Here is a 27305-nt window from a genome sequence, read left to right on the forward strand (position 1 = left end):
TTAATTTTTAAATGACATATGTTTCCTTCTAGATAAGTGATGAAGAAAAGACTGTCCGAGAACAGGATATTATTGCTTCATCATCCAGTTTTGGTGGGGCTCAGTTGGATCTGGAGTCAGTCTATAAGGTAGGTGCACTTTTAAAGCACTTCCGAGGTTCCATGGTGCTTAACTGATGCATTTGTGCAGCCTCTGGGGCGCAGCCTCACCCCTCCTACTTGGAGGTTGGTTTTACCTGCTGATCTGCTCAAGGCTGAGCTGCAGCAACTCCGGGCCCTGCCTGGGTACTGAACTGCTTGCAGCCAAGCTCTCCTCCCTGTGTGCAGTCTTGCCTCTCACATGCAGGGTGGTGGCGGGGGATGCATTTGTCATGGGGCAGTAGCTCTAAAGAGCCCCCAGGGTCCCCACCCCTCAGCGGTGTTCTGGACCTGGTAAGCGTCATGACATGTACTGAAGGCTCAGTCTCACGAGAAAAGAGCCTGAGCTGGAGCCACTTGTTCAGACTTCCTGTTCCGGTCCTTCTTGGGATTATGGAAATAAACCCTCTTCCCGCCTCCTTGTGTACTGTGTCACCCACATGGAGCTGGGTCACTGCTGGTTTCTGTGGCTGCGGGACTGCCACGTGGGTCTGCCTTGTAGCCTCAACCAAGCGGTGAATGGTTTCAGGGCAGGAACTGTATGCTAGATGTGGAAATGTGTAAACTAACCAGAAACTTTCTGCAAAAACACATGATCTGATTATGATGTGGTGTCATTGAATACACTGAAGAATTATGGCCATATAATTTAACTCTTCCATAAAACTTTAGCCAATAGGTTATATGGGGATTCTTTTCTTTCTTTCTTTCTTTTTTTTTAACCTAATTTTTTACCTCATTTTTAAGAAGTAGAAAAACTATTGAAGAGTAAGGATGGCTTTTTTCAACTTATTAATACTGTTATCATAATCTGCTCATCTCTTAAAATTTTATGGTAGTTTATAAGACTTTAAAGAAATGTAAGTAGAATAGGAAAACAATAGAATGGGAAAGACTAGAGATCTCTTCAAGAAAATTAAAGATACCAAGGGAACATTTCATGCAAAGATGAGCTCAATAAAGGACAGAAATGATATGGACCTGACAGAAGCAGAAGATATTAAGAAGAGGTGGCAAGAATACACAGAAGAATTGTACAAAAAAGATCTTCAAGCTGGTTTTAGAAAAGGTAGAGGAACCAGAGATTAAATTGCCAACATCTGCTAGATCATCAAAAAAGCAAGAGAGTTCCAGAAAAACATCTATTTCTGCTTTATTGACTATGCCAAAGCCTTTGACTGTGTGGATCACAATAAACTGTTGAAAATTCTTAAAGAGATGGGAATACCACACCGCCTGACCTGCCTCTTGAGAAACCTGCATGCAGGTCAAGAAGCAACAGTTAGAACTGGACATGGAATAACAGACTGGTTCCAAATAGGAAAAGGAGTACGTCAAGGCTGTATATTGTCACCCTGCTTATTTAACTCATATACAGAGTACATCATGAGAAATGCTGGGCTGGAGGAAGCACAGGCTGGAATCAAGATTGCCAGGAGAAATATCAGTAACCTCAGATATGCAGATGACACCACCCTTATGGCAGAAAGTGCAGAGGAACTAAAGAGCCTCTTGATGAAGGTGAAAGAGGAGAGTGAAAAAGTTGGCTTAAAGCTCAACATTCAGAAAACTAAGATCATGGCATCTGGTCACATCACTTCATGGCAAATAGATGGGGAAACAGTGAGAGACTTTATTTTTTGGGCTCCAAAATCACTGCAGATGGTGACTGCAGCCATGAAATTAAAAGACGCTTACTCCTTGGAAGAAAAGTAATGACCCACCTAGATAGCATATTGAAAAGCAGAGACATTACTTTGCCAACAAAGGTCATGTATGGACGTGAGAGTTGGACTGTGAAGAAAGCTGAGCGCCGAAAAATTGATGCTTTTGAACTGTGGTTTTGGAGAAGACTCTTGAGAGTCCCTTGGACTGCAAGGAGGTCCAACCAGTCCATCCTAAAGGAGATCAGCCCTGGGTGTTCGTTGGAAGGTCTGATGCTGAAGCTGAAACTCCAATAATTTGGCCACCTGGTGCGAAGTGCTGACTCACTGGAAAAGACCCTGATGCTGGGAAAGATTAAGGGCAGGAGGAGAAGGGGATGACAGAGGATGTGATGGTTGGATGGTATCACCGATTCAGTGGACATGAGTTTGGGTGGGCTCTGGGAGTTGGTGATGGACAGGGAGGCCTGGTGTGCTGTGATTCATGGGGTTGCAAAGAGTCGGATACGACTGAGCGACCGAACTGAACTGAACTGAAGTAGAATAGTATTCAGTTTTAAAAAAATGTTTACTGGCAAATATTTATTTTAAAGGCAAAGCTGGACATTTATTATTATTTCCATTTCTTAGTATTGAGATTAACTTTTCTAATATATTCCTGTGGAGAAAGCGTGGAAACATAGATGAAGAAATTTGGAACCATTTTACTTACTAGCAATTTCTAGTGCTGAGCATACTGTATATACATTGGGTTCTACTTGATGCAGAAAATATGTTGTATGAGGGCAGTGCGATGTACCTAGAGGGCTTGAGCTTAGAGTTTGAAATTCTAGTGATTATAATTTATAAATTGATAAGAATAGAAATAATCCAGTCTAACTTGGCTTATTCATTTTTGAAAGATCTACTCTGAAGCAAAACCTTTTTTGGCTTGCCACTCCTTCCTAATGCTGTTGTTTACTTATAAGGAGTGCAAATTGATCTTGCTTTTCTGTTGTTTGTTTGTTTTTGATCTGCTGGCACTGATGACTTTTTCAAAGGAGGCATTTTGTTTAGATTCCCTAGTGATGAAGTTTTAGGAGAATTTTGTAATGACAGGTACTGACTTATTTTCCATGTTTCACTCTGAATTCAGATCCCTTTTGCTGAAGCTTTGGATTTATTCCGAGGGAGGAAAGTCTATTTGGAAAATGGCTTTGCTTATGTACCACACAAGGATATTGTCGCGATCATCCTGAATGAGTTTAGAACCAAACTCTCCAAGGCTTTGGCTGTAAGTATTTAGTTTCTATATTCACTTCATTTCCATATGTTCATGTTTGCAATTACATACTCTTGATAGATTTGTTCTGTACTTCTTAAGAAGTAATATAATTATTATAATGATACTGAGATTGCTTCTGTTATTTATAGAACTCTTAGGTTTTAATTTTTTTAAGAATTTGTTTTATTGAAGTTGATTTACAGTGTTCTGTTAATTTTGCTCTTCAGCAAAGTGACTCAGTTATGCATATATATATTCTTTGTTATGTTCTTTTCCATTGTCGTTGATCACAGGATATTGACTGTAGTTCCCTGTGGTATACAGTAAGACCTTGATATTTGTCTATTCTATATGTAATAGTGTGTGTCTGATAATCCCAAGCTCCCGATCCATCCCTCCTCCTTGGCGATCACAAGTCTGTTCTCTATATCTTGTCAGTCTGTTTGTTTGGTTTGTTGTTGTTCTTCAGTTGCTCAGTAGTGTCCAACGCTTTGCAACCCTGTGGACTGCAGCATGCCAGGCTTCCCTGTCCTTTACTATCTCCCGAACTTTGCTCAAATTAATTTCCATTGAGTTGGTGATGCCATTCAACCATCTCGTCCTCCGTTGTCCCCTTCTCCTCCTGCCCTCAGTCTTTCCCAGCATCAGGGTCTTTTCCAGTGAGTCAGCTCTTTGCATCAGGTGACAAAAATTTTGGAGCTTCAGCATCAGTCCTTCCAGTGAATACTCAGGGTTGATTTCCTTTAGGATTGACTGATTTGATCTCCTTTCAGTCCAAGGGACTCTCAAGAGTCTCCTTCAGCATCACAGTTCAAAAGCATCAGTTCTTCAGTGCTCAGCCTTCTTTATGGTTCAACTCTCACATCCATACATCCCTACTGGAAAAATCATAGCTATGACTCTACGGACCTTTGTTGGCAAAGTGATGTCTCTGCTTTTTAATATGTTGTCTAAGTTTGTCATAGCTTTTCTTCCAAGGAGCAAGCGTCTTTTAATTTCATGGCTGCAGTCACTGTCTGCAGTGATTTTGGAGCCCAAGAAAATAATGTTTGTCACTGTTTCCATTGTTTCCCCATCTATTTACCATGAAATGGTAGGACTGGATGCCATGATCTTCGTTTTTTGAATGTTGAGTTTTAAGGCAGCTTTTTCACTCTCCTCTTTCTCTTTAATCAAGATGTTCTATGGATCCTCTTCACTTTCTGCCATAAGGGTGGTGTCATCTGCATATCTGAGGTTATTCATATTTCTCCTGGCAATCTTGATTCCAGTTTGTGATTCATCCAACCCAGCATTTCACTTGATATACTCTGCATAAAGGTTAAATATGCAGAGTGACAATATACAGTCTTGGTGTACTTCTTTCCCAGTTTTGAAACAGTCAGTTTTTCCATGTCTGGTTCTACCTGTTGCTTCTGCATACAGACTTTTCAGGAGGCAGGTGAGGTCACCTAGTAGTCCTATCTCTTTAAGAATTTTTCACACTTTGTTGTGATCCATACACTCAAAGGCTTTAGCATAGTCAATGAGGCAGAAGTAGATGTTTTTCTGGAATTCTCTTGCTTTTTCTGTGATTTAACAGAGGTTGGCAATTTGATCTCTTGTTCCTCTGCCTTTTCTAAATCCAGCTTGAACATCTGGAAGTGCTCGGTTCACATACTGTTGAAGCCTAGCTTGAAGGATTTTGAGCATTACTTTACTACCATGTGAAATGAATGCAATTGTGTGGTAGTTTGAACATTCTTTGGCTTTGATCTAGATAAGTTCATTTGTGTTATATTTTATTTTATGTATTTATTTTTTTTAAGTTTTATAGTTTATATTTATTTATTTTTAATTTAATTTTATTTTTCAACTTTACAATATCGTATTGGTTTTGCCACATATCGAAATGAATCCGCCACAGGTATACATGTGTTCCCCATCCCGAACCCTCCTCCCTCCTCCCTCCCCATACCATCCCTCTGGGTTGTCTCAGTGCACCAGCCCCAAGCATCCAGTATCGTGCATCGAGCCTGGACTGGCGACTCGTTTCATACATGATAGTATACATGTTTCAATGCCATTCTCCCAAATCTTCCCACCCTCTCCCTTTCCCGCAGAGTCCATAAGATGGTTCTATACATCAGTGTCTCTTTTGCTGTCTCATACACAGGGTTATTGTTACCATCTTTCTAAATTCCATATATATGCATTAGTATACTGTATTGGTGTTTTTCTTTCTGGCTTACTTCACTCTGTATAATAGGCTCCAGTTTCATCCACCTCATTAGAACTGATTCAAATGCATTCTTTTTAATGGCTGAGTAATACTCCATTGTGTATATGTACCACAGCTTTCTTATCCATTCATCTGCTGATGGACATCTAGGTTGCTTCCATGTCCTGGCTATTATAAACAGTGCTGCGATGAACATTGGGGTACACGTGTCTCTTTCTCTTCTGGTTTCCTCAGTGTGTATGCCCAGCAGTGGGATTGCTGGATCATAACGCAGTTCTATTTCCAGTTTTTTAAGGAATCTCCACACTGTTCTCCATAGTGGCTGTACTAGTTTGCATTCCCACCAACAGTGTAAGAGGGTTCCCTTTTCTCCACACCCTCTCCAGCATTTATTGCTTGTAGACTTTTGGATCGCAGCCATTCTGACTGGCGTGAAATGGTACCTCATAGTGGTTTTGATTTGCATTTTTCTGATAATGAGTGATGTTGAGCATCTTTTCATGTGTTTGTTAGCCATCTGTATGTCTTCTTTGGAAAAATGTCTATTTAGTTCTTTGGCCCATTTTTTGATTGGGTCATTTATTTTTCTGGAATTGAGCTGCAGGAGTTGCTTGTATATTTTTGAGATTAGTTGTTTGTCAATTGCTTCATTTGCTATTATTTTCTCCCATTCTGAAGGCTGTCTTTTCACCTTGCTAATAGTTTCCTTTGTTGTGCAGAAGCTTTTAAGTTTAATTAGGCCCCAGTTGTTTATTTTTGCTTTTATTTCCAATATTCTGGGAGGTGGGTCATAGAGGATCCTGCTGTGATGTATGTCGGAGAGTGTTTTGCCTATGTTCTCCTCTAGGAGTTTTATAGTTTCTGGTCTTACGTTTAGATCTTTAATCCATTTTGAGTTTATTTTTGTGTATGGTGTTAGAAAGTGTTCTCGTTTCATTCTTTTACAAGTAGTTGACCAGTTTTCCCAGCACCACTTGTTAAAGAGATTGTCTTTAATCCATTGTATATTCTTGCCTCCTTTGTCAAAGATAAGGTGTCCATATGTGCATGGATTAATCTCTGGGCTTTCTGTTTTGTTCCATTGATCAATATTTCTGTCTTTGTGCCAGTACCATACTGTCTTGATGACTGTGGCTTTGTAGTAGAGCCTGAAGTCAGGCAGGTTGATTCCTCCAGTTCCATTCTTCTTTCTCAAGATAGCCTTGGCTAATTGAGGTTTTTTGTGTTTCCATACAAATTGTGAAATTATTTGTTCTAGCTCTGTGAAGAATACCGTTGGTAGCTTGATAGGGATTGCATTGAATCTATAAATTGCTTTGGGTAGTATACTCATTTTCACTATATTGATTCTTCCAATCCATGAACATGGTATATTTCTCCATCTGTTAATGTCCTCTTTGATTTCTTTCACCAGTGTTTTATAGCTTTCTATATATAGGTCTTTAGTTTCTTTAGGTAGATATATTCCTAAGTATTTTATTCTTTCCGTTGCAATGGTGAATGGAATTGTTTCCTTAATTTCTCTGTTTTCTCATTATTAGTGTATAGGAATGCAAGGGATTTCTGTGTGTTGATTTTATATCCTGCAACTTTACTATATTCATTGATTAGTTCTAGTAATTTTCTGGTGGAGTCTTTAGGGTTTTCTATGCAGAGTATCATGTCATCTGCAAATAGTGCGAGTTTTACTTCTTCTTTTCCAATTTGGATTTATTTCTTTTTCTGCTCTGATTGCTGTGGCCAAAACTTCCAAAACTATGTTGAATAGTAATGGTGAAAGTGGGCACCCTTGTCTTGTTCCTGACTTTAGAGGAAATGCTTTCAATTTTTCACCATTGAGGATACTGTTTGCTGTGGGTTTGTCATATATAGCCTTGATTATGTTGAGGTATGTTCCTTCTATTCCTGCTTTCTGGAGAGTTTTGATCATAAATGGATGTTGAATTTTGTCAAAGGCTTTCTCTGCATCTATTGAGATAATCATATGGTTTTTATTTTTCAATTTGTTAATGTGGTGTATTACATTGATTGATTTGCGGATATTGAAGAATCCTTGCATCCCTGGGATAAAGCCCACTTGGTCATGGTGTATGATCTTTTTAATGTGTTGTTGGATTCTGATTGCTAGAATTTTGTTAAGGATTTTTGCATCTGTGTTCATCAGTGATATTGGCCTGTAGTTTTCTTTTTTTGTGGCATCTTTGTCAGGTTTTGGTATTAGGGTGATGGTGGCCTCATAGAATGAGTTTGGAAGTTTACCATCCTCTGCAATTTTCTGGAAGAGTTTGAGCAGGATAGGTGTTAGCTCTTCTCTAAATTTTTGGTAGAATTCAGCTGTGAAGCCGTTTGCTGGAAGATTTTTGATTACAGTTTCAATTTCCGTGCTTGTGATGGGTCTGTTAAAATTTTATATTTCTTCCTGGTCCAGTTTTGGAAAGTTGTACTTTTCTAAGAATTTGTCCATTTCTTCCACGTTGTCCATTTTATTGGCATATAATTGTTGATAGTAGTCTCTTATGATCCTTTGTATTTCTGTGTTATCTGTTGTGATCTCTCCATTTTCATTTCTAATTTTATTGATTTGATTTTTCTCCCTTTGTTTCTTGATGAGTCTGGCTAATGGTTTGTCAATTTTATTTATCCTTTCAAAGAACCAGCTTTTGGCTTTGTTGATTTTTGCTATGGTCTCTTTTGTTTCTTTTGCATTTATTTCTGCCCTAATTTTTAAGATTTCTTTCCTTCTACTAACCCTGGGGTTCTTCATTTCTTCCTTTTCTAATTGCTTTAGGTGTAGAGTTAGGTTATTTATTTGACTTTTTTCTTGTTTCTTGAGGTATGCCTGTATTGCTATGAACTTTCCCCTTAGGACTGCTTTTACAGTGTCCCACAGGTTTTGGGTTGTTGTGTTTTCATTTTCATTCGTTTCTATGCAAATTTTGATTTCTTTTTTGATTTCTTCTGTGATTTGTTGGTTATTCAGCAGCGTGTTTTTCAGCCTCCATATGTTGGAATTTTTAATAGTTTTTCTCCTGTAATTGAGATCTCATCTTACTGCATTGTGGTCAGAAAAGATGCTTGGAATGATTTCTAGTTTTTTGAATTTACCAAGGCTAGATTTATGGCCCAGGATGTGATCTTTCCTGGAGAAGGTTCCATGTGCGCTTGAGAAAAAGGTGAAATTCATTGTTTTAGGATGAAATGTCCTATAGATATCAGTTAGGTCTAATTGGTCTATTGTATCGTTTAAAGTTTGTGTTTCCTTGTTAATTTTCTGTTTAGTTGATTTATCCATAGATGTGAGTGGGGTATTAAAGTCTCCCACTATTATTGTGTTATTGTTAATTTCTCCTTTCATACTTGTTAGCATTTTTCTTACATATTGTGGTGCTCCCATGTTGGATGCATATATATTTATAATTGTTATATCTTCTTCTTGGATTGATCCTTTGATCATTATGTAGTGACCATCTTTGTCTCTATTCACAGCCTTTGTATTAAAGTCTATTTTATCTGATATGAGTATTGCTACTCCTGCTTTCTTTTGGTCCCTATTTGCATGGAAAATCTTTTTCCAGCCCTTCACTTTCAGTCTGTATGTGTCCTCTATTTTGAGGTGGGTCTCTTGTAGATAACATATGTAGGGGTCTTGTTTTTGTATCCATTCAGCCAGTCTTTGTCTTTTGGTTGGGGCATTCAACCCATTTGCGTTTAAGGTAATTACTGATAAGTATGATCCCGTTGCCATTTACTTTATTGTTCTGGGTTTGAATTTATACACCGTTTTTGTGTTTCCTCTCTAGAGAATATCCTTTAGTATTTGTTGGAGAGCTGGTTTGGTGGTGCTGAATTCTCTCAGCTTTTGCTTGTCTGTAAAGCTTTTGATTTCTCCTTCATATTTGAATGAGATCCTTGCTGGGTACAATAATCTGGGTTGTAGGTTATTTTCTTGCATCATTTTAAGTATGTCTTGCCATTCCTTCCTGGCTTGAAGAGTTTCTATTGAAAGATCAGCTGTTATCCTTATGGGAATTCCCTTGTGTGTTATTTGTTGTTTTTCCCTTGCTGCTTTTAATATTTGTTCTTTGTGTTTGATCTTTGTTAATTTGATTAATATGTGTCTTGGGGTGTTTCGCCTTGGGTTTATCCTGTTTGGGACTCTCTGGGTTTCTTGGACTTGAGTGATTATTTCCTTCCCCATTTTAGGGAAGTTTTCAACTATTTCCTCCTCAAGTATTTTCTCATGGTCTTTCTTTTTGTCTTCTTCTTCTGGGACCCCTATGATTCGAATGTTGTAGCATTTAATATTGTCCTGGAGGTCTCTGAGATTGTCCTCATTTCTTTTAATTCGTTTTTCTTTGTTCCTCTCTGATTCATTTATTTCTACCATTCTATCTTCTAATTCACTAATCCTATCTTCTGTCTCTGTTATTCTACTATTTGTTGCCTCCAGAGTGTTTTTAATTTCATTTATTGCATTATTCATTATATATTGACTCTTTTTTATTTCTTCTAGGTCCTTGTTAAACCTTTCTTGCATCTTCTCAATCCTTGTCTCCAGGCTATTTATCTGTGATTCCATTTTGATTTCAAGATTTTGGATCAGTTTCACTGTCATTAGTTGGAATTCTTTATCAGGTAGATTCCCTATCTCTTCCTCTTTTGTTTGGTTTGGTGGGCATTTATCATGTTCCTTTATCTGCTGGGTATTCCTCTGTCTCTTCATCTTGTTTAAATTGCTGAGTTTGGGGTGTCCTTTCTGTATTCTGGCAGTTTGTGGAGTTCTCGTTATTGTGGCGTTTCCTCACTGTGTGTGGGTTTGTACAGGTGGCTTGTCAAGGTTTCTTGGTTAGGGAAGCTTGTGTCGGTGTTCTAGTGGGTGGAGCTGGATTTCTTCTCTCTGGAGTGCAGTGAAGTGTCCAGTACTGAGTTATGAGATGTCTAAGGTTTTGGGGTGACTTTGGGCAGCCTGTATCTTGGAGTTCAGGGCTGTGTTCCTTTGTTGCTGGAAAATTTGTTTGGTCTGTCTTACCCTGGAACTTTTTGGCCCTTGTGTGGTGCTTGGTTTCAGTGTAGGTATGGAGGTGTTTGATGAGCTCCTGTCAATTAATGTTCCCTGGAGTCAGGAGTTCCCTGGAGTCAGGGTTTGGACTTAAGCATCCTGCTTCCAGTTATCGGTCTTTTTTTACAGTAGTTTCAAAACTTCTCCTTCTATACAGCACCATTGATAAAATATCTACGTTAAAGATGAAAAGTTTCTCTGCTGTGAGGGTCACCCAGAGAGGTTCACAGCATTACATGGAGAAGAGAAGAGGGAGAAGGGAGTTAGAGGTGACCCGGATGAGATGAGGTGGAATCAATAAAGGAGAGAGTGGGCTAGCCAGTAATCACTCCCTTATGTGCACTCCACAGCTGGACCACTCATAGATGTTCACGGAGTTATACAGAGAAGAGAAGAAGGAGGAAGGAGGCAGAGGTGGACAGGAGGATAAAAGGGGGGAATGAAAAGGAGGAAGACAGATCCAGCCAGTAATCAGTTCCCTAAGTGTTCTCCACCGTGTGGAACACACAAATATTCACAGAGTTGGGTAGAGTAGAGAGGGTTTAGGGAGGAGACACAGGCGACCTGGTGGAGAAAAAGAAGAGTCCAAAGGGAGAGAGAGCAGTCAAGCCAGTAATTTCGCTCCCTAGTGAAAAATGGGTCCTGAAGATTGGGTTCTTAAAGGTACAAAATTGGTAACAAATACATAAAAGCAAAAATTAAAAATCTAGAGTAGAGTTTGGAATTTCAAAAATACAATGTTAAAGAAAAGAAGAAGGAAAAGAAAGAGAGAAAAAACAAACAAACAAATAAAAACAAAGTCGCAAAACTTATAAAGAAAATATAGGTATAAAATTGATAACAAATACCAAAAACCAAAAGTTAGAAATCTAGAGTAGAGTTTGGAATTTCAAAAATACAATGTTAAAAAAAAAAGAAGAAGAAAAAGAGAGAGAGGAAAAAAACAGACAAAAACAAACAAAGTCGCAAAAATTATAAAGAAAATATAGGTACAAAATTGATAGCAAATACCAAAAAGCATAAATTAAAAATCTAGAGTTGAGTTTGGAATTTCAGGTATACAATGTTATATAAAAGAAAAGAAAGAAAGAAAAAAAAAGTCAACAAAAATTATAAAAAAATATATATATATACATAGGTACAAAATTGATAACAAATACCAAAAAGCTAAAATTAAAAATCTAGAGTAGAGTTTGGAATTTCAAAAATACAATGTTGAAGAAAGGAAAAAAAAAAAAAAAAAAACAAGGTCAAAAAATTATAAAAAAATATATATATGAAGTTTGCTTTAAAAAAAATAGGGTCTTTTTTTTTTTTGCAAAGTAATAGGTTATAAAAGTGAAAATTAAAGGAATAATAGAGGACTTAAAATTTTTTTAAAAAATTAAAAAAAAAGAAAGAAAGAATGATCGTAAAAATAGTAAAAATATATCTAGGACTTTCTCTGGTTTTGTTGTCGGTATTGTGGGTTCAGTTCATTTTTGGCTAGTTCCTTGGTCCGACTTCTATTTCTCATGGTCTATTGGGTCTTCCTATGTAGACGGTACTAACCACAGGGTTTTAATCTATTGCCTGTAGCTTCCAAGGCAGTTCCCTCTGTTATAGCTTCTTCTGTTTGCTGGTCTCTTCAGAGTCTGGTTTCCACCCTGACAAAAAGGGGACGGTGGAGGACACATTTTTTTTTTTTTTAGGCTCACTTGTTCAGTCACGCTGTGGGGAGGGAGGGATGCTGCAAACAGATAACACTGGCATAGGCTCGCAGTGCCTCAGCCACACTGGGTCTGCCCTGCTCACTGTGCGTGTAGCCTCCCTGCCCACACTGCTCAGGCTCTAGGTTGCTCCGCAGGGAACCATCCGTGGCTGGCCCTGGGCTGCTTGCACCTGCCAGGTCCAAGCCACTCAGGATCAGGCACTCCGGTAGTCCTCAGAGGCGCAGACTCGGTTGGGCCTGTTTTGTGCCCTTCCCAGGTCCGAGCAGCTCAGGTGATGAGGCGTTCGGCGAGCGCGATTGCTGCGACTTATCGCCTCCCCTCCGCTCAGTTATCTAGGTGTACAACCGTTGCACCTTCTCAGGCGGATGTTGATCATTCAGACCCCCAAGAAGTCTTAGTTAGCAAAGAAGCCTGCTTACAGTTTTATAGATAATGTCTCTCTGGGGCTGCGATTGCCCCCTTCCGGCTCTGGCTGCCTGTTACCGGAGGGTGATGGTCTGCAGCTGGCTATCTCTGTTCAGTCCTTTTGTTCCGTGCGCGGGCCTGGTGGTGTCTTAGGTTAGGGCTGGCTTTTCGTGTGGTAGATATCCCACAGTCTGGTTTGCTAGCCCAGATTATTTCGCTTAGATAGCGCTTGGGGTATTCAGGCCAGATTCTTACTCTAAGCGATGCAGCCCGTGCTGCGCCTCCCTGCCCAGCCCCCGCTTGCTAATGGCGTGTGCAGGCGTCTGCGCTGCTTCTCCCCTGGGGGAGTTACTGTAGGGCTCGTAATCTGCCGGTTTTAATTGTTTATTTATTTTTCCTCCCTGTTATGTTGCCCTCTGTGCTTCCAAGGCTCGGCACAGATTCTGCAGTGAGAAGGTTTCCTGGTGTTTGGAAACTTCTTTCTTTTTAAGACTCCCTTCCCAGGACGGAACTCCGTCCCTCCCTCTTTTGTCTCTTTTTTTGTCTTTTATATTGTTTCCTACCTCCTTTCGAAGACTTGGGTTGCTTTTCTGGGTGCCTGATGTCCTCTGCCTGCGTTTAGAAGTTGTTTGGTGGAACTTACTCAGCGTTTAAATGTTCTTTTGATGAATTTGTGGGGGAGAAAGTGTTCTCCCCATCCTACTCCTCCGCCATCTTAGCTCCTCCCCCTGTGTTATATTGTAGATTTCACATATAAATGATGTCACATGGTATTTGTCTTTTTCTTTCTTGTTTACCTCACTTAGTATGATAATCTGTAGTAGCCATCCATGTTGTTGCAAGTGGCATTATTTCATATATATATATTTTTAATGGCTGAGTGGTATTTCATTGTATATGCATAGCACATTTTCTTTATCCATTCATCTGTCAGTAAACATTGAGGTTGTTTGTATCTCTAAGCTACTATAAATAAGTGATGCTGTGAATATAGGGGTGCATAGATCTTTTTGAATTGTGGTTTTTCTGGATATATACCTAGGAGGGGGTTTGCTGGATCATAAGGCAATGCTATTTTTAATTTTCTGAGGAAACTCCATACTGTTTTTCACAGTGGCTGTACCAACTTATATTCCCATGAACGATTCCCTTTTCTCCATACCCTCTTCAGCATTTGTTGTTTTTGTAGACTTTTAATGATGGCTATTCTGACTGATTTGAGGTAATACCTCACTTTAGTTTTGATTCACATTTCTCTAGTAATTAGTGATGCTGAGCATCTTTTCATGTGCCTCTTGGCCATCTGTATGTATTCTTTGGAGAAATGTCTGTTTGGATAGTCTGCCCACTTTTTGATTGGGTTATTTGTTTTTTGTTGTTGTTATTGAGTGGTATGAGCTGTTTATATTTTGGAAATTAAGCCCTTCTTCATTGCATCATTTGCAAATATTTTCTCCCAGCCAGTCCATTGGTTGCCTTTCTGTTTTGTTTATGGTTTCCTTTACTGTGCTAAAGCTTATAAGGGTGATTAGGTACCATTTGTTTATTTTTAGTTTTATTTCTATGGCATTGGGAGACTAATCTAAAAACTGAAAACATTGGTAAAGTTTATGTCAACGAATGTTTTGCCTCTGTTCCTTTCTAGGAGTTTCTTGTTGTCATGTCTTATATTTAAATCTTTGAGTAGATTTTCATTTGTTTCTCAGTTCAGTTCAGTTCAGTCACTCAGTTGTGTCTGACTCTCTGTGACCCCATGAATCGCAGCATGTCAGGCCTCCCTGTCCATCACCAACTCCCGGAGTTTACTTAAACTCATGTCCATCGAGTCAGTGATACCATCCAGCCATCTCATCCTCTGTCGTCCCCTTCTTCTCCTGCCCCCAATCCCTTCCAGCATCAGGGTCTTTTCCAATGAGTAAACTCTTTGCATGAGGTGGTCAAAGTATTGGAGTCTCAGCTTTAGCATCAGTCCTTCGAATGAACACCCAGGACTGACCTCCTTCAGAATGGACTGGTTGGATCTCCTTGCAGTCTAAGGGACTCGCAAGAGTCTTCTCCAACACCACAGTTCAAAAGCATCAATTCTTTGGCACTCAGCTTTTTTCACAGTCTAACTCATAGTTAATTTTGTCATTTTTTCTTTCTTTTGATAATGCTGATGGTGAGATGACTAATTTTGTGAACAACCTCTGTTTCTTCAAGGTTGTGCCTTTTTTCCCTTGGAGATGGATGTCGTGTATGACCATTAACAATTAGTGGTGCCTGTGGTAAATAAAACCCATAGATTTCTGCTCTAAAGTGGAATTTTGTGTCAGTAGAGGGCAATGTAGAAGAAAGTCTTTATATTTAAGTACTAAAAGCAGTGCTAGGTTAACACTGCTGGGTGAAATTGGAGATGGTGAGTTAAATAAGTACCATAATCAGTGCTTTTTAAGAGACTTGTTAAAAACAGACACTTAAGCGATAATATCTTAAAAATACACACATTTTTCAGTGGTATTGTCTGTTAATCTGAGTCTGGTTTCCTTTTGTACTTTTTTGGGGCACTTTTTGAGTGCTTAATGTCTAGTACATAACTTCAAATTTAAATGCTGTCACTCTTATCTCACACGCTAGCAAAGTAATGCTCAAAATTCTCCAAGCCAGACTTCAACAGTACGTGAACTGTCAAATTCCAGATGTTGAAGCTGGATTTAGAAAAGGCAGAGGAACCAGAGATCAAATTGCCAACATCCATTGGATCATTGAAAAAGCAAGAGAGTTCCAGCAAAATATACTTCTGCCTCATTGACTACGCAAAAGCCTTTGACTGTGTGGATCACAACCAACTGTGGAACATTCTTCAAGAGATGGGAATACCAGACTACCTTCCCTGTCTCTTGAGAAATTGATATGCAGGTCAAGAAGCAACAGAACTGGATTTGGAACAACCCACTGGTTCCAGATTGGGAAAGGGATATGTCAAGGCTGTATATTGTGACTTACTTATTTAACTTATATGCAGAGTACATCATGAGAAACTCTGGGCTGGATGAATCACAAGCTGGAATGAGGATTGCCAGGAGAAATAACAATAAGCTCATATATGCAGATGACACCACCCTTATGGAAGAAATCAAAGAAGAACTAAAGAGCCTCTTGATGAAAGTGAAAGAAGAGAGTGAAAAATCTGCCTTAAAACTCAACATTCAAAATCCAAAGATCATGACATCTGGTCCCATCACCTCATGGCAAATAAATGGGGAAACAATGGAAACTGTGACGAGCTTTGTTTTCTTGGGCTCCAAAATCACTGCAGGTGATAACTGCAGCCATGAAATTAAAAGATGCTTGCTTCTTGGAAGAAGAACTGTGACCAACCTAGACCAACATAGTAAAAAGCAGAGACATTACTTTACTGACAAAAGTCCGTGTAGTCAAAGCTATGGTTTTTCCAGTGGTCATGTATGGATGTGAGAGTTGGACTATAAAGAAAGCTGAGCACCGAGGAATTGATGCTTTTGAACTGTTGTGTTGGAAAAGACTCTTGAGAGTCCCTTGGACTGCAAGGAAATCCAACCAGTCCATCCTCAAGGAAATCAGTCCTGAATATTCATCAGAAGGACTGATATTGAAGCTGAAACTCCAATACTTTAGTCACCTGATGTGGAGAACTGACTCACTGGAAAAGATCCTGATGCTGGGAAAGACTGAAGGCAGGAGGAGAAGGGGACGACAGGATGAGAAGGTTGGGTTGCACCACCAACTCTATGGATGTGAGTTTGAACAAGCTCCGGGAGTTGGTGATGGAGAGGGCAGCCTGGTGTGCTGCAGTCCATGGGGTGTCAAAGAGTCAGACACGAGTGAGTGACTGAACTGAACTGAATGTCTAGTACATAACTTCAAAGTTATAAGCTTTACTGATTACAATATAAGCAAATGCCAACCTTTCCTTTTGAGTTAAAACTTACATTGTTTTCTGGTATAAGTAATTTTGTTTCCTGACTCTGGGGTTACCTGCACATATACAGTTTAGCTGTATCAGCATTTGGAAACACTAAAATACTAACTTTTTATTAAATGAGGCCATTTATGAAATCACATAGCATATTGGGTGCTCTTTCTCTCTCCTTACTCCTATGTGTATCTGTGTGTGTGTTTTGTCCTCAGTAAAGTCAGTGTTCTGAAATAGTTTCTGTTTTATAAAATAATTTTATTCATTTGTTTTTGTCTGTGCTGGGTCTTCACTGCTGTGTGGACTTTTCTTTTGTTGTGGTGCCTGGGCTTCTCATTGCAGCGGCTGTCTTGTTGTGGAGCACAGGTTCTGGGTGTGCAGGCTTCAGCTCTTGGTGTGTGGGCTCAGTGGTTACGGCTCCTGACCGCTCAGGCATCAGCTCAGCAATTGTGGTGCACCGGCTTAGTTGCTCCGGGGCATGTGAGATCTTCCTGGGTCAGGGATTGAACTGTGCCTCCTGCATTGGCAGGCAGATTCTTTACCACTAAGAGTCACCAAGGAAGCTTCTTAAGTAGTTTCTTGACAGTTTACTAGCAATTTCTACTGTGACTGACCCTGCATCATAATGTACTTACAGATAAGGGCTGTGCCTTCCACAGCTGAAAGTCTCTCTGGAGACACTGATGTCTGCCTATTGACTGGCTGCCCCCCTTCTTTTATTATGATTGGTTTTGTTCTTTCTCTCTCTCTCGCAACATTTTGGGCAGCACTTCTTTGTGTGAGGCAGGCGTATAATTTCTAGGACATTGGGCATCTCTAGCTGTCATCCACTAAATGCCAATACTGGCCTTCTAGCCCTATGACAGCCAGAAATACCACCATGAATTTCAGGAAGTTTGTGGTGCCACCTTGAACTGATCACAGCTATTTCCTTCTCCTTTCCAAATTTTGCATGTGAGATGGTGTAATTCTGACTGAAAATATGAGAAGTTGTTGAGGGGAGCTTTTGAAAAATGTTTTCCTTGCTGATAAAAATGGGCTAAAAGACCATGTATATTTGCTATTCATTTTATCTTCCTAAAATCTAAAGTACACAGAAGGGTATGTGGCAATTATTTGCAAATTTTATAAATTTTTTCTTTCTGGGTAGAATATGGAGATCTAAATGTACTGAGATTAAAGATAAAACAATGAGTTCTTAAGTTAGTAATTTTTTCAACAAATTTCACTTAAGCTTTGTATTTTCTTGGTAAGAAATATAGCATGTGAACTTTGAATTTGTTTCTCCTGCTGTCCTTCCTGCTCATTCATTCTTCTTCCAACATACTTTTTAAAAAGGTTAATAAATTTTTGGAATTTTGAAACAATGAGAAACTTACAGAAAAGATACAGGTAAAGAAACAGTAACTTTTCCCCTAAACATTTGAGAGTAAGTTCCCAGTGTAAGATCTCATTATCCCCAGTACTTTAGTATGTAATTTCTACAAATAAGGATGTCTTCACATCCTTATTTGTAGCTTAGTGTCAATACATGGCTGTCATCTCAGACCTCGTTCAGTTTTCACTACTTGTCCCAGTCATGTCCTTTATTTCAAAAAGATCTAATGTAAATCACAAGCGCTGTTTGCTGTGGTCACATTAGTTTCCTTTGGTCTGGAAGGGGTTCTTAATTTCGCCTTTACTTTTGTGACTTCGCTATTTTTGAGCATTACAGGCTAGGTATTTGTAGAATCTTTGTCGATTCAGATTTGTTGTTTCTGCATGTTTAGAGTATAGTTATAAATCTTGAGCAGGAATATTATAGAAGTGATACTGTGTTCTTTTCACTGAATCCTAGCAGGTGACACATGATTTTGATTTATCCCACTTCTGATTGTCTTTATCACAATTTATCCCAGCTGTTGATAGGCATTTGGGTTTTGTTTTCTTTCTTGTGGTTATTACTAGTACTGGTACTATGAACATCCTATGACATCTTTGACAGACACATTTCTGTTAGTTATATGCCTAGGAGTGGAACTGTAGGGTATGAGGTATGTCTGTGTTTTACGTTAGTGAATTCAGGTGTATTTTAATGAATGTGTCCTGATCACCAGTGGGTTGTGGAGAGTTCTGGCCTCAGTCTGGGTTGATCTGAGTGGAACAGTGACTAGTTCCTGCAGGCAGTGCTTGGCTTTCTCCTGGTAGGTCAAGGCTGAGTCTGGTTGCGAGGCTGTCCAGCGTCTGCCCTTTGTCTCGCTGTGCAGGGGAGTGGGTGGGGAGTTGTCCAGGAAGCTGTCCTGACAGTCTGGGGGCTGAAGGTGCTGGCAGGTGGCGAAGTTGCTGCTGTTAGGACTGTGCTGAAGGGGAAATTAAACCTATTGCGGTTACTGCCCTTTCCAGTGAGGAAGGTTTTGACCATGGAGTATGTAATTGCAAGAAATTGAAAATGTTCTTGCTGCTGCTAAGTCGCTTCAGTCGTGTCCGACTCTGTGAGACCCATAGACGGCAGCCCACCAGGCTTCCCTGTCCCTGGGATTCTCCAGGCAAGAACACTGGAGTGGGTTGCCATTTCCTTCTCCCATGCATGAAAGTAAAAAGTGAAAGTGAAGTCGCTCAGTCATGTCCGACTCTTAGCGACCCCATGGATTGCAGCCTACCAGGCTCCTCCATCCATGGGATTTTCCAGGCAAGAGTACTGGAGTGGGGTGCCGTTGCCTTCTTGAGGATGTGAAAAATTGCCCTAAAGATTTAGAAAAAGTTATTCTAAGTAGTGGAAGAGGATGAAATAAATGGTGCTGTGTTGAAGTCCTTTAATGGACCGGAACCTGGTGGTCCAAGGTCAACAATAAGAAAGTGAAAGAGAAAAAGAAGCTAGTATTCCCTGGTTTATGCAGAGAACCAATAAAACCCTAGAACAGGGCTTGCACTGCTCATGAAGGCACAGGGCGTCCTCTAGATGAGGTCTTGAAAGCCTGGGCAGGAGAGTGAGCTTGGCGGGTTTTCATGCTCCAGAGAATTAGCCGGAGGGAGGGAGTGGGGGCAGGGTGGGGAGAGAGAGAAAGACATGGGGACCCAAGTCTCTGGTGGAGCAAAGGTGCTTTAATGATCTTTCTGTGAGTATATATAGGCTGTTATACAAGGAATTTCTTTTGACAGTGATAAAGATCAGAAAAACCAAACGTACAGCAACCATTATCAAGGAAACAAGGAATTACCAATGGTTATAAGGTCAGAAGACAATCCATATCTCAAGAAAGAGGGTCCTGACTAAGCGGTTTTGTCGTAAGGAGAATGTTTACTGAAAGAAATCCACGCATGCGTTTTCATCCCATGACCTCAGTCCTGGGAGCAGTGTGCTGCTCCACTGGTTTCCATTATCAGGAACTGATAAGGAACAGAGGATTTATGAGAGACAGAAAACAGCACACAGGAATCCTCCTGTTAAATGTTCCCTGACAGTGCTGGGGGAAGTCAAAATTGATGGGAGAGTGTTATCCCAGCTGACATCTCAAGGTGTTTAACAGCAGCTTTGACCATGTGGGCTATAATGAATCTGCCTTTTGAACGTGCTTTAAGACTGGTAGAATATGGACGTTATCTTCTTGGTAAGAACTCTTTTCTCACCCTGCTGATCCTGGGAGACTCAGTTGTGGCACTATTTCCTGCTGGAAGCCTCCCTTGAGTCCTGGAATTAAGTTGAATTGTCTCCTTTGTGTCCCCACTGCACTCTGCACCCATTGAAATTATTCTAGTTAGTGTTTTTCTTTTCAACTACAGTGTAAGCTTTTTGAAGGTGAGGTCTTGGTCTTAATTAGACTTTTCTCTCAACATAACTCGGAGAAGGCAATTGCACCCCACTCCAGTACTCTTGCCTGGAAAATCCCATGGATGGAGGAGCCTGGTGGGCTGCAGTCCATGGTGTCGCTAAGAGTCAGACATGACTGAGCGACTTCACTATCACTTTTCACTTTCATGCATTGGAGAAGGAAATGGCAGCCCACTCCAGTGTTCTTGCCTGGAGAATCCCAGGGACGGGGGAGCCTGGTGGGCTGCTGTGCATTGGGCCGCACAGAGTCGGACACAACTGAAGTGACTTAGCAGCAGCAGCAGCAGCAGCTCAACATAACTTAGGGTCCGTGCTCAATAACATTTTGTTGGAGTGACTGATGCTGAATAATGAAGATGAAGCTCACTGCCACTGGATCCTCACCACAAGCCTCTGAGGTAGATGAAGATGACAGTCTGCTCATACAGCCAGGCAGGTGCCGCTCAGAGAGGCCAAGTGGTTTGTCCAGTGTCATGTCGGCCAGTAACTGCTAGAGCCATATCTGAACCTCATATTTTCTAATTGTGATTCTTAGGATCTTTTGATGAAAACTGTGCCTTTGTGAGAAGTTGTAGTATCAGGGGAGTTAGATTTTCAAACTCTGAAGAAATATTGAAAGGCAAGTGTATTAGGGTCCAGGATTCCCTGGTGGCTCAGCCTGGTAAAGAATCCTCCTGCAATGTGGGAGACCTGGGTTAGATCCCTTGGTTGGAAAGTTCCCCTGGAGGAGGGCATGGCAACCCACTCCAGGATTCTTGCTTGGAGAATCCCCATGGACAGAGGAGCCTGGTGGGCTGCAGCCCATGGGGTTGCAAAGAGTTGGACACGACTGAGCGACTAAGCACAGCACAGAGCAGAGAAAAAAGGATGAATTGGAGCTGAGATGCAATAAATTGATGGCCAGTTAGGGAAGAGAATGAAGGAAAGATACATTTCTGTGCTTCACACAAGTTTAGAACCTTTAACCAGTTCTCTCAGCTAATGTTTGTTTGTTTGTTTTTAATAACTTTTTATTTGTTTACCGGCATGTTAGTTTAAGTACTAGGGATACAGTACTTAACAGGATATATGAAATTTCTCCTGTTATAAAACTTACATTCTAGTGGGATATAGACAGTTACCACAGAAGTAAACAGTAATACATTACATATAACATGAAGAGGAGTAGCCGGTAGAGCAGATGTAAAGATGTCCATTCCAAGCCCCAGAGGTCACTGATGCCAGGGCCCCAAGGAGAGAAAGGGGACCTTTCTGCAGAATGCTGGAGTGTAGTGAGCTGGCAGAGAGTGGTGCAGACATAGGACTCTGAACAAAGGGCCTAATGTGCTGGAAAACCATTGGATGGTTAAGAAAAGGGAGTGATGTAGTTTGATTTATATTTAAAGTAGGTTACTGTGGCTGAAAACCATTTTGGAGGGTAGAGAAAGAATGGTAGAAGGAAGACTGTGCAGAAGTTTATCTCTTGAATCTAGATGGTGCCTGGAAAGAGGCTGGTTGTAATGGTGATGACAGAGAAGTTGCTGGATTTCATTTTTTGAAGTGCTGTTGACATGACAGACTGGGCATGAGAGAAAAAGGAAATCAGGATAAAAATGGTAATGATAGCTTACACGTTATGAGCACTTAATATTTGCCAGGTACTGTTCTAAATACCTCACATGAGCTCACATTTCGTCTTCATGGAGTGCTGTTAGGCGGGTACCGTTTTCCCCGTCTGAGGCCTACAGCAGCCTCAGGTAGTGGGGAGCAGGGCAGGGTTTGCATCCGTGTAGCCTGGTTTCAGTCTGTACTCCTGACCATGGTACTGCAAAACCCAGACTCTTGGCCAGAGTAACTGATTAGAGGCTGACACCTTTTACCATGACGTGGAAGACTGTGAGAAGTCCACAGAATAAAACTGTTCTGTTCTGATCATGTTAAGTGGGAGGTGCTTGTCATCCAGCTGGAGATGAAAGTGTGAAGCTGGGTTTAAGCCTGGATTTCCGGGGAGGATAAAGTGAAGCCCTGAGGCGTGAGGGCCACGCTGGGAGGTGTGGAGAAGGCGGAGCCCACCCCCCAGTTGGGGTTCTCACCACTTCCACTCTATGTCACTGGTGGAGCATGCTAACTTGGTTTTTAGAAAATGGGCAGCTTCTTAAGTTCTAGTTGGATGTCTTTAAGGCAGATTCTCTTTTTTCTCACATACTGTTGACTAATTTCACTCTCTAAAGGTGAGATCCATTATTAGAAGGTGTTGGTAAAACTTAGAAGATTGACTTTCAGAAAATATATATTTTTGTATCTTAGAGAGAGAAAGAAGGACTTCGAGATGTGCCCTAGGAAATAACTGACAGTGATTGAGCAGCATTTTTTTTTTTTAGAGTTGAGAGGAAAGTAAAGATTTTCTTTCTCTGAAAAAGATTTTCTTTTTCATATTTTTAGAATAGTAGTTCAACTGTGACTTACCAAGTATTTGTTGCTTTGGAAAAATGTTCTTTTTGTAGCACTTGATCAAGTAATTTTTATTTCTACAGAGTTTAGAATCCTCTTAAATCTTTTATAAGCAGTGTTCAGTTTGATTTCTTAAGCTATGCTTAAATAGAGTTAATTTCCTTGAATGGTTACTTATTTTGTAATCAGATAAGAATTTTCATTGTCTCATTTGCATCCGGCTAATTGATTTACTTGGGTTTGGGGTTGATTAATAGGTCTTTTCTAGTATTACTTCCTGGTTATTTCATGTTATTTTAAAGCGATAGCAGTGGACCTGTCAGTGCAGCTGCTAATCCTTTACCTCTGCCTTTCCTCTCTGGCAGTGGCCTCTTCATTCCCCCCTGGTCCTGAGCTCTGGGAGACAAAGCAGTGCAGTTGAAAGCCATGAAACTAACAGAAAGAAATCATTCAATTTGGGGGAAAAAAATAAACATCTTTTTACTTTGAGATGCACTTGTTGACTAGGGATGCTAAGTTGAATACCATTCTGTTTGCGAGATGTTGGTTTGTTAAGCCCTTGATAATGTCCCACTTACAGTTTATTGTCTATGCAGCATTTCTTTAGCATATCAGGTTTATTGCGTGGGGCCTGGGTGACGTAGAGTTGGAAGTGGGAAGTTCATAAGACAGGATCCTGACCCTCAAGGTCCCTCGGATCCACTGGTGGGACTAGAGGGGAAAGAGAGAGGCTAAAATGAACATGAAGTACTCAGTGGCTAGGCTGAAAATGGGAAGTGTCCCGAGAGTTGTATCACCTAAGCTCAGGACATTTTGAGAAAGGATAGAGTAATGATTTGGCTCTAGGGAGTTGGAGAGTTTGCAGAGAGCAGTAGAGCTCAGTGGTTAAAATGCTAAAAAGCCTGGGTTCTGTTTGGGAATGGTCAGTGGTTTGTTTGCTTGGATTTAATGCTTATGAAGAATAGTGGAATATCAGATTGGAAAAGTTTGAGTTTGAATATAATAGTGGTTTGCAAACTTTTTGACTGTGTTACCTACATATCTCTAATGTACAGATGTGCACATTAGAATTGGGGGTTTTAAAGAAGTTTTAGGAAAAAATAGGAATAGATGTTTAGTTATTTCTTTCCCCACTTCAGTAGATCATCTTGTGTATATTCATTTTGGAAACACTTTTATTCATTTCTGGTGTTATCACTGAAGATGTGTTTTAGTGATAGGAACGTGAAACAGAGTTATTCGGGAGAGAAAGTGATTTTGTTATTTATGCGTGTTAACTGAATTAATGGAGAAGGCAATGGCACCCCACTCCAGTACTCTTGCCTGGAAAATCCCATGGATGGAGGAGCCTGGTAGGCTGCAGTCCATGGGGTTGCTAAGAGTCGGGCAGGACTGAGCGACTTCATTTTCACTTTTCGCTTTCATGCATTGGAGAAAGAAATGGCAACCCACTCCAGTGTTCTTGCCTGGAGAATCCCAGGGACGGGGGAGCCTGGTGGGCTTCCGTCTATGGGGTCGCACAGAGTTGGACACGACTGAAGTGACTTAGCAGCAGCAGTAGCAGCAGCACCTGAATTAATAGGACAGTCTGGTAAATTTGAGTTGGAACTTACAAGAGTGCTTAGAGATTTGGACACAGATTTGGGAGTCACCTATGTGATTGTGAAATTTACAGCCAAGTCAGTTGATGCCATTTCTAAGGAGTAAAGCGTAAAGGTTGAAGAAGACCTATTAACTAAACTGAGTATTTCAAGGATGAGTGTGGGGTCAGGCAGGCACACTGGATCCCACAAACGAGCAAGTCCTTACGAGTGATATGTACATATCTTTTTCCATATGTATTACATTTTAGAGAATCAGGCTTTTAGCACCATCCAAAATAGGATTGAGTTGAAGTTGTTTTAGTGAAATATTCTAGGTTTTTGAGAGGATAGGTTAGATTCATTGAAAAAAGTCATATATACATATGAAAGTGCTTTAAAAATTCCAAAATGTAAATTTTTCAGGTGTTCATTTGAATGGGCTTGTTCATGTGTAGAATAGAGTTTTAAGGGATTTTGACCTTCTCTTTTATTTCTTGCATTTTGTGTTTATGGAAATTATTGGTGGCAAAGATTTTAATGATTCATTTATTTCAAGTTTTCTTTGCTTTCTGGTTGCTAGCAGATATTAGCAGCACATAGACATAGGGTTTATAGAGCAGGACAGGGTTTATAGAGCCGGACAGGGTTTTAGAGGTGTGTGGAAATCATCTGTGTGTTATCTTGTCCTTATTCCTGACAATTAGAATCCAAACTTGAGTGGACATGTCCTGTTGTGAATGGTGGTTCTTTAGCTGTCTTTTATGAGAATCTTTCAATAAAACGTACAGGCCTCTTCACTTTGCCCATGAAAGTTTAGCCCTGTAGAGGCTGAGTGGCTTACCAAAATTCCTGCAGTGGGTGGGTGAAGGACTTGGATTCTTGGCTGTGGGTGTCCCGTAACTCCTGAAAGGCACTGCCTTTCCCCTGTAGATTGTTACCTCTCCCTGGGCCCCTCTGTTGCTCTCTGATTCACCCTCAGTTAGTGTTCATGACATGTCTGACATGTAGGCTTCTCCAGGGTAGGGACTGAGCCCTATTCGACTTCATCCTCTCTGATGCCAAGCACAGTACCTTAGGAAGAGCAGGTGCTCAGGATCTGGTGAACCCTCTGAGAGCTGCATGTTTGTGTTTTCTCCAGATTTACTGAGAACAGTGAGTTAAACGAGGTGGCATTTCAGTGTTCTGTTTATAACAGGAAAGAGTGGAGCACCTCACTATGTGGGAAGGGCTGTGTGTGCAGGAATATTTCTGCAGTCTCTGTTGGGAATGTCTGTGGCCACAGTGGCCTGCTTCCCAAGAACCACTGCAGTTGGCTGCAGGAATTACAGTTGTTACTCTTTTGATAGTTTTTCTCTGGAGTATGTAAAATGTGAGGTTATATTTTGTCTAGAAATTAACGATGCAGCATCAGCCAGGGTTAAACTCTCTTCCTTGAGAACAGCAGCTTCTCTTCTCACATTGAATTCACCCTCCAGAGGCGTTCTTGGGTTACTATTTCTGTGGTCATTTTGTATTCCCTGAGCACCCTTCCCCCTGAACTTGTTTATAAATACGCCTGTCCTTTAGATCATTTATCATATTTAGCAGTTATAATTACCCCTGTTAACACTATAGCCCAGATTGGTAGAAAATAGTATTTTTATACACTGTCTGTAGTATCTTTTTCCACTGAGCTGCATTGCTTTCATTGACACCTGAGTGCATTGAAACACTGATTTTTTTTAATCCCTGTTACTCTCTTTTGATGAGGAAATACCTGAAGGTTCAGTTGCTAGGAAACAGCTGAATACAGAAATTTTTTCTTTTTTGGAGGGGGGGGTTAGTCCTTATAAATTCAATTCTTTGACAGCTCTACTCTTGCAGACCAAAAATTTATTCAGTCTCTACAAAGAAAGATACATACCTGTTAGTTTTCTAGTTTAGAAGTTTTGTACTGAGGTTGCTAAGAAGGTAAATACATTTTGTTCCAGGATTGATTAAATATTGAAATGTAATTAAGTGACTGGACATTGAGAAGTAATGATTATGTGTGTATCTTTGAGTTTCAATCTTTTTTACGTTTTCTGATTCTTCATTAATGAGAAAGAATGAGGATGAGAGAGAGACATACATGACACAGAAGAATTTAAACCAAAGTAAAATATTATATTAATTAAAACAACTTTGTCTCATAGAAATAGGATTGACTATATCCTGTATTCAATCCAGATCAGCTTTTTTATCTCTGACATTTAATAGTGGTATTAAAAAGAAAAGTGGCCAGAAAAAGAATAAATATTAAAAAGAAGCATTTGGTTGTATACATTTGGCTTTATTTTATGAGTGATTAACATTTTTGTCATAATTATATTGTGTTTAGAAAAAGATTTTTATTCCGATTCAACATAGTAACTCTGCGAGTATTCACTGTATGCCAGTCAAATGCACAGGGGCACAGGTTTGATTAAGCTTTCAGGGTGCTCAGATGGTGAGGGGGCAGCAGTGGGCAGAGACGTAAACAGTCCTCCTGCGCTGTGGTCAGGAGCAGAGCAGTGTGTCCTGTAGCACAGAAAAGAGGTGATGGGCTATGAGGGGACTGCAGAGAGGGCTTCAAGGGAGAGGTCAGTTCTGAGCTGAGTTTTGCAGGACCCTTTCAATGGCACCCCACTCCAGTACTTTTGCCTAGAAGATCCCATGGACGGAGGAGCCTGGTAGGCTGCAGTCCATGGGGTCGCTAGAGTTGGACATGATTGAGCGACTTCACTTTCACTTTTCACTTTCATGCATTGGAGAAGGAAATGGCAACCCACTCCAGTGTTCTTGCCTGGAGAATGCCAGGGATGGGGAAGCCTGGTGGGCTGCCGCAGTCTATGGGGTCGCACAGAGTCGGACACGACTGAAGTGACTTAGCAGCAGCAGCAGCCTCTAGTTTAAATCTATCTAGTAATAGGGACCATGTCACTTCATGCATCTGCCTAAGTTCTTGAATGTGAACAGTCCCCTGGCTTGTCTTTTTTTTGGGATAGGAGGCATTGGGGATGAGGAATAAGACTGGCGTCTGTTGTCTTTGTTTGTAGATTTGCTCTCTGTTTCTTCTTTGTCCACACCT

General features: G+C 40.4%; 1 protein-coding gene across 1 annotated transcript in view; it reads left to right on the plus strand.

Annotated features, from left to right (window-relative positions):
* PRIM2 (DNA primase subunit 2) overlaps positions 1-27305 on the plus strand; it is a 331127-nt gene that overhangs the window by 67422 nt on the left and 236400 nt on the right. The window contains exons 6-7 of the mRNA XM_055571816.1: positions 33-128; positions 2937-3074. Coding sequence (XP_055427791.1) covers positions 33-128; positions 2937-3074 — 234 coding nt within the window. The remainder of the gene's footprint in view (positions 1-32; positions 129-2936; positions 3075-27305) is intronic.

Source organism: Bubalus kerabau, chromosome 3, assembly GCF_029407905.1.
Source record: "Bubalus kerabau isolate K-KA32 ecotype Philippines breed swamp buffalo chromosome 3, PCC_UOA_SB_1v2, whole genome shotgun sequence".
NCBI lineage: Eukaryota > Metazoa > Chordata > Mammalia > Artiodactyla > Bovidae > Bubalus > Bubalus kerabau.